This window comes from Haplochromis burtoni, unplaced genomic scaffold, assembly GCF_018398535.1.
Source record: "Haplochromis burtoni strain Fernald_Lab_line unplaced genomic scaffold, NCSU_Asbu1 Contig_1236, whole genome shotgun sequence".
Classification (NCBI taxonomy): Eukaryota; Metazoa; Chordata; class Actinopteri; order Cichliformes; family Cichlidae; genus Haplochromis; species Haplochromis burtoni.
Window position 1 is genome coordinate 7,110 of NW_024583597.1, and position 7,989 is coordinate 15,098.

At 39.0% G+C, this 7,989-nt stretch overlaps 2 protein-coding genes across 4 annotated transcripts in view; both read left to right on the forward strand.

Annotated features, from left to right (window-relative positions):
* Positions 1–2,451, forward strand: part of LOC102308601 (zinc finger protein 239) — a 6,886-nt gene extending 4,435 nt beyond the window's left edge. The window contains exons 3-4 of one of the 2 annotated variants that reach the window (XR_006053557.1): positions 593–1,341; positions 2,280–2,451. Coding sequence is in view for 1 of the 2 variants with exons in the window: in XM_005951965.3 (XP_005952027.1) it covers positions 593–997 (405 nt within the window). In the remaining variant the exon portion in view is untranslated. Of the gene's footprint in view, positions 1–592 lie in introns of both variants that reach the window. The other variant, XM_005951965.3, reaches the window with a different exon arrangement.
* Positions 2,452–2,824: 373 nt separating this feature from the next.
* LOC102309527 (zinc finger protein 239) lies at positions 2,825–7,380 on the forward strand. Of its 2 annotated transcripts, none has more exons than XM_042216758.1 (4): positions 2,825–3,911; positions 4,485–4,583; positions 5,665–6,420; positions 6,544–7,380. In XM_042216758.1, the coding sequence occupies exons 2-4, from the start codon at positions 4,566–4,568 to the stop codon at positions 6,958–6,960; spliced, it is 1,191 nt and encodes a 396-aa protein (XP_042072692.1). In that variant the 5' UTR covers positions 2,825–3,911; positions 4,485–4,565; the 3' UTR covers positions 6,961–7,380. The 2 variants fall into 2 exon arrangements, with proteins under 2 accessions (XP_042072692.1, XP_005952029.1); XM_005951967.3 differs by having other exon boundaries at positions 2,837–3,911; positions 6,541–7,380.
* Positions 7,381–7,989: the final 609 nt, after the last annotated feature.

Here is a 7,989-nt window from a genome sequence, read left to right on the forward strand (position 1 = left end):
CTCACCACCTCCACTGGGTCCAGAGGGCATCCAAGAACAGAGCTGAATCTCCTCGCCACCGTCTTAAACTAGTCTCAACTTCACCTATCAGGATAATACCCGTAGGGAGTAAGCGACTCTGATCCAAAGGATGGAGAGCTGTCCAGACCACCTGTACAGGGGTAACTGGGATCTAACAGTGTGAATGAGGTATGTTGTATAAAGCACTTTGAGTGCTCAGACAGAGTAGAAAAGTGCTCTGTAAGAACCAGTCCATTTTACTTGTATTCACTGACTGAACAACAGGAGGGTCATCTAACTAAAACCAATCAGTGCATCCCACCTGACCCCCTCAAAATCAAATTCTTTTTAATGATCTGTAAGTTTTATTTACATGTCCTCATAGTATGGTGAAAGTATGTCTGCAGACAGGGTACCAGTGCTTGTTGCTGTTCCTCTAGATCAAAGATATTTATTGTAGCCCAGTGAGCTGAGTGTTATAATGTAAACAGTAAAATGTAATTGGATATTGGCAGAAATGCTCTTTATCTGAGGCGACGTTCAGGATAAAAATGTTGAAGGACTGACTTACACTCTTTGTGTCTTTGTTTAGAAGCAGACCGACACAGATGGATCCAGTTCTCAACCCTGTCATCACTGTGATGGTGGGAAAGACTTTTGTTGTGACCTTTGTGGAAAAACTTTCAGTCATCAGTGGAACCTTACAATACATCAACGTAGACACACTGGAGACAAAATGAGCTTCTGCAAAGAATGTGGGAGAGGCTTCCCCACTCCAAGTGAATTAAAGCGCCATGAACTCATTCACAGTGGGGTCAAAAAGAACGTCTGTGACCAGTGTGGGTCATCATTTTTCACTGCAGATGATCTTAAAAGACATAAACGAGTCCACACAGGAGAGAAACCATACAAGTGCAGACACTGTGAGAAATGTTTCACACAATCAAGTAGTCGTAACCTTCATGAAGGTACACACGGAAGAGAACTTCAGCTGTGACAAGAGCTTCAGGAATCTCGGTTCATACTCCGAATATAAACGATCCCACGCTGTAAATAAACAGTTTCACTGTTACCAATGTGCAAAAACATTCACTTCATTTTCTGCTCTGTGCAAACATCAGCGTGATCACGCAGGACTGAAATCACTGTATCACAATCAATCTGAAGATCCTCTTCTGGTTTCAGGGTCAGACTTCAAAACCTTGAGATCAGGCTCCACAGAGTTCAGCTGGAATCTGCTGTAAAAAGTGTCAGCTGATGACACACTTGGATCTGATGTGGTAGCTCTGATATCTGGACCTGAAGTGAATAAACCTGAATGTTATAACTAGGAAGGCACAAGTATAAATATTTACATTAGTTTGTGTGTGTGCGTGTGTGTTTTAAAAGGAATTTTAACACTTAGCCCCCTACAAAAAGTAGTGTTTAGTGTCAGTACTTCCATGGATGCTTTTGGTGTTTAATAACCAGTAACCATCATGGCTTGATAAATAGACAAATAGATATATTCCCACTCTTAATACACCCAATCACTGCAGTCATTAGATAAACATTTACAGGTGGCATGTTTCTGCTTTCTACTAGAAATCTGAGGTGTATAAGGTAAACGGCAATGGAGATCAAAATCCTTCGGCACTATTATTTGCCCTGCAGTGAACTGGAAGCTGTTCAGCATGTACTATTAGAATGTCAGGTCTATGTTCAAGAAAGGAACAAGGCATTAATAGCAATTTTTAAGAAGCTGAATGTGACTAGGCTCTTTGACATTCATTTAAACACGAAGCTTCAGAAGGATTTCATAAGATGATCTATACCGCAGTTAGACTTCGGTCTAGCAAAGAGGTGATAAAGATGATTGTGTTACTAACTCTATTGTGTCTTTTTCTTTTACTGTCTGTTGAATTCCCAGTGCCACCAATCTAGGCAACACAGTGGTATAGGATAGTGATGTGCAAATGAAGCAAAGAACCATTTCATCAACTGGTTCATTAATTCAATGCTTTGTTTCAGCGCATCTAGTGGCGAAATGGGAAACAGTGAAAAAAAAGTCTAAATATTCATGTACTGAGCATAACTGGGGGTTGTGCAAAAGATACAAATATACTTGTGTAAAGATGGATTTACTGGTCAGTTGATTCTGTAAATGTACGTACTGTAGCTGAAGGAAGGATGTGCTGGGATGGTATGGTGTGCTCATGTAACTAGCGCAGGGTGTGAGAAGGGATGAGGTGCCGAACATTTAGTTTTTATTAAAAAATAATATTTTTTCCTCTTTTTAGAATTGCTTCATTTTTGCTGACAGTTTCTTCATGGCACTGATGAGGCTTGGTGTTGCTTTGCTACCACAAACAAATGTAAGTAATTGCTTGGACATGTTCTCTCCCATCAGTTCTGCTGTCATGTTGGTGGTATTGCCCATTATGGCCATCTTAATAAAGATCTATCTGTCTATCTATGTCTCCGTGACTCTCTTCTGCTGGAACATTTCCACTGTTACCATGTAAAATGGGTTGAGCAATGCTAAATAAGATGCTATTTTTCATGGTCCTTGGAAGAGAGAAGATTAACTTCTGTTCTGAGTGATGCCGTATGTGTTAACAGACCTCTCTGCATTGAATCATATCTGTTGTTAACCTCTGTCTCTCTTCCACAGCATGTCTTTATCCTGTCTTCCTTCTCTCACCCCAACCGGTCGCAGCAGATGGCCCCGCCCCTCCCTGAGCCTGGTTCTGCTGGAAGTTTCTTCCTGTTAAAAGGGAGTTTTTCCTTCCCACTGTCACCAAAGTGCTTGCTCATAGGGGGTCATATGATTGTTGGGTTTTTCTCTGTACCTATGTAGCACCTTGAGGCGACTTTTGTTGTGATTTGGCGCTATATAAATAAAATTGAATTGAATTGAATGCCCGAGGTCCTTGAGCTGTCTGCCTCTCATCAGCGCTGTAGCATTAAGAAGGTGCTGTTCCAGGGCCTGTACATAGGAACATGCAAACAAACATTTTTAAACATTTGATACATAACTATCAAGGTACATAAGCTGTGTCCAGCCTACGAATCCGCCCGACAAATGTGTCCTGTTTTTTTCCCCCAGATTTGAAGGATGGGTCGTTGTGTCCTTTGTGGTCCACCATATTCCAGAATTCATAGCACGGCCCAGCCAATTCCAGTTTCCAACAACGGCGGCCACTACTAAGTTTTAATATTACTCTTATTAATCTTTCTGGGTCACAAAATAATCTTTTAACATATATATTTTTATTTTTAAACCCATGAAAGCATCCTTTTTTCCAGTAGCTAAATCACTTTTTTTTTATCTTAAATTGTGTCGAGTGGAAAGTTTAGATTTTTAATGTCATGTGTGATGTTCTTGTATGTGATTTAATTACTCAGAAATTCCACAAATGTGCCTCTTTTGACAACAATCATTGTATACCTCAGTTTTAACTTTCAGTTCAGTTCTAGTTCAGGGTCACCTACACGGTATCTGCCCACCCCGAGTCCATCACAGGGTTAAATAATTTTGGTCTAATTGAGTAGGATTAATGTGAACTCATCATAAGAAGGTTTTAGGTTTATTCTTTAGTCCAGGCAATAGGACTACCTCAAGCTTTACTTGAGTCAGGATTCAAAGTTCTGTCTGTCATTTTCCTTAACTCATTCACTGCCATTGACGTCTATAGACATCAATGGCAGTGAATGAGCAGTGGGGAGTTACCTGATTTGAAAATGGCTGGCAGTGAATGAGTTAATTATGTTCAGCTGTGTCCAGTTCCCAATTAGCCCTGAGTGTGTGAGAGAGTATTTGTAGCCCTGTCTCTTATCTTTTTAGTTAACATGTTAGTTTATGCTTCCTGAGATTTTGTTGCTCTTCGTTTTCCTTGCATTGTGGACTTGAGTGGATATCCCAAATAAAGGTTAGTTTGTGTTTATTCTGTTGCCCCGTAAGTCCTGTGCTTTGACTTATGCCTTGCTGAGCCCTGACAATGTAAGAACTTCTGAATGTGCCAGAATCTATTTGGGTCTTAGTTACAGAGAGTTCACTCTGTTATGGAGAAGCATGTGGTCATCATCTTGACTGGTCCTTAAAAACACAGCATCCAACAGGAATACATGCCTTCTCCAGAAGTCTGTACTAAAAGGCAAGATTTTTATTGTTGTTAGGTTTTTTTAAAAAACCCAAGTTTTCTGTGTCATAAGAGTGGTCCACCCGTTACTGGGTTACATTGGCATACTGTCACTAACTGGCTCAAAGCAATTTATGTTCAAGTTTGGGGGCAAATAAGCATGAAACACTGCCTACAGACCAATAAATTCTCTGATGATGGTCAAAATCTGTACAAGATCACTGAGACCTGTGATTGGATAGTAGGTGGGTCTAAAGTCTGTTCTGTAGAATAAGCATGTGTTTGAAATATTTTCGTATTTTTATTTTTTACATGCCTCGATACTGAAACGCCACCACATCTATTTGTGTCCCTGCTGGTTAGCAAGTGGAGAAGAGTCTGACGAAGCAGCAGAGCAACATTTTTGAGTCATTTAGGCTCAGTTTAGCCACCACAGAGGAAACGATGACTTCAACAGAAAAGGTAAGGAAAATATGTTTCACTACTATTGAAACTGTGCCCTTCATCGTCTTCGGTTGGTTTGCTTGATGATGGTCACAATTTGCTCAAAAGTTGACACAAAGTTCATTTTAACGGGCACCAAAACACAGGCTAGGTTTATATTAAGCCCCCAATAGTACATCATGTAATGTTATTTGTATATATTACTCTTTCTATAATATAATTTTAATTACTGTTGTAGCACACATTACATTTACACTTTTCCTTCATTAGATATTATTGTATTACAGTTTGGAAATGTTATACAGTAGTTGTTGTGGTGATCTCTAGTCTCTCATCCTGTAGTTCAGCAGATTTGAACGCCACTGTGTTGGAGTGCAGCTGGTGGCAGTAGTACTTGCTCTGCTCTGCTACATGCTTTAGGGTCACTCTAACCAGAACCTGCAAAAGTTCCACATTTTACTATTATAATTCTTTATAAAATTCTTGTCAAAATAATGTGAAATTATTTAAGGGTTTGGCCTAGTAGTCTCATTAAATGTAACTCTAGGGATAAACAAATGCTGGTGTAATGACGGTGTCAGCAGTCTAAGGTGTTCTAGAATACAATTTAAAAACCTGTAGAAATATAGACCTCTCCCTTTCCTATCCCCCAGCCATGTCTGCCCAGTCTGTAACAACTGAAAATAAAATGAAAAATAACAACAAAGGTTGATCAAATGGACCAAAACGGCAAGGCCGTGATCATCCACTTGGCAAAGTAAATCTGTTGGGTATCCTTGTTGGCTTTCAGCTAAATTTGTCTAATCTAAGCAGTCAAATCAAAGACAAGAACAAGACTGAATATTTGTGTGTACAAGCACTAGGAATGGCAATGACGTGAGAATATTTAAATACTTAAATCTGATAGTTCCATAGACTATACTACCAAATTATTGTTTGGTTCTTCTGACCATTTGTATATAATGTACTACCACTAGTAGATGGTTGAAATAGGCCTCTGGTTTAAAATTATACAGAAAACTGGAGGGAGTTTGACTGTTCAGTTTGTTCCATGACTGTATTTAACTCAATGCCTCTGTTGGTATTTCTGTTACTGCAGGATCGAAATGGGCAAAGATGTCAGCCCTCTCAGGAGGCTGACAAACCCCACGGGGGAAGAAAATACAGCTGCAATGAGTGTGGGAAAGCTTTTACTCGAAAGGAGTCCCTAAGAAAACACACAGACGTCCACACTGCAGAGATTCTGTTCATCTGTGACTTGTGTGGAAAATGTTTTACTTGCTTTGGTAAATTGCAAAGACACCAACTAATCCACAGGGGATATAAACAGTTTAGATGTGACTTGTGTGGGAAGTCCTTTACTCAGCAAAGTGCCCTAAAAAAGCATAAAGTCTCTCACAGTGATATTACAGCATACCGTTGTGATCATTGTGGGAAGCGTTTTACTCAGAAAGAAGGCCTGGAAAACCACAAGTTCATCCACAGTGGAGTTAAACCATACAGATGTGATCAGTGTGGTAAAGATTTTACTCAAAGTGGTAGCTTACGGAGGCATGGAGTTACCCACTCTGGAATTAAGGCGTACAGCTGTGACATTTGTGGGAAAACTTTCAACCATTTAGGGAACAGAAATAGACACAAACGCATTCACACAGGACATGAGGTTTACAGCTGTGATCAGTGTGACAAGCAGTTTACAGAAAAAAGATACTTAAAACACCACATGTTTACCCACACTGAGGAGAGACCGTATAAATGTGAACTGTGTGAGAAGACTTTTAAACTTTCATCGTCCCTTAAAATGCACAATCAGATCCACACCAGAAAGAAACTCCACAAGTGCAGTTACTGTGAGGTATGTATTTTTTTTCTTTCTGGGGTATCAACACTTGTTTCTGTTCCTCTACGTCATAGAAACAAACTTTAAAATAAAGTTTATTTAAATGTGTAACTTATGTTAAATGTCTTTGTTTAGAAGCAGAACAACCCAGAAGGATCCAGTTTTGAACACTGCTATCGTTGTGGTGGTGGGAAAGCATTTCGTTGTGACATTTGTAAAAAACCTTTCAGCCAGGAAAGGACCTTAAAATTACATCAACGTAGACACACTGGACACAAAATGAACTACTGCAAAGAATGTGGGAGAGGCTTCCCCACTCCAAGTAAATTACGACATCATGAACTTATACACAGTGGCATTAAAAAGTACCTCTGTGGCCAGTGTGGGTCATCATTCGCCACTGCAGGTAACCTTAACATGCATAGACAAATCCACATGGGAGAGAAACCATATAAGTGCAGTCACTGTGAGGAAAGCTTCTCACATTCAAGTACTCGTAACCTTCATGAAAGAACTCATAAAGCTACACCTGTGACTAGTGTAACAGGAGTTTGATCTTAAAAGTATTTTAAAGTGTAAATAATTTGTTTTATCTTTGAGGAATTAAATGTGGTATAACCTCCACACACTGTCCTGCTTACCATTAAAGTTGAATATTGGTAAGTGTGGCTGTGTGGTGCTTATACTATTTTTCTCCACAAAGAGAAGGTTCCCAAGTTTCTTTAAGAATTTTTTTTTTTTTAAACTTTAAATGCATAGAAATTTCCTACTAATTTTATTTTTTATCTTGTATAGAACTTTTTAAATGCTTATTCAACCTGCTGTGGTAATCCCTACTACTTTTCACAGAACTGATCCAGAAACGTCAAATGCAACGTAAGAAAATGTTAGCGAATGGGGAGAACTGCTGATACAATGGTAGAATACAAAATCACAAAAGACAATGCGTTTCTGGGGAGACAATTTTGCCAACGAGCTTCAGAAGGGGAAAACTACAAATAATGGGACATATTACACTTAAACACATTTAGAAAGGGTGGCGAGTTCTCAAGTTCTTTGACGGGGGGAAAAAAATAAAAATTTGGCATTTTTTCATCACAAAATTTATGTAGTATTGTAGATGTTTAATGTTAGTGGTTTACTGTTAGCCTGTTACTTTTGCAGCTTTGCCATTACATGATTGTCTTCTCACAAACGCTTCCATTGAGACTTGTCCAGGATGCTGCGTGTAATTTATTTATTAACATTTCTAGGCCAATTTAAGATTTGAAGACTTTTTTTTTCTTTCTTAAATGTTCTGGGGATGTTCATCAAATATGACTAAGGTAACACTAATTTGGTGTAAAAATAAATAATTGGTTTCATAACAAATATTTGAGCCATGATTTCACTTCCACTGTCTGAGTAAAGACTGACATGACAAATAGTAACATTTAACAGTCTGAATCCAAATTTTTATTTTATATATATATAAAAAAAAAAAAAAAACACCCAGCACGCCCCTGCGGGCGGTTTATCCTTCAAGCTCGGGTCCTCTACCAGAGGCCTGGGAGCTTGAGGGTCCTGCGCAGTATCTTAGCTGTT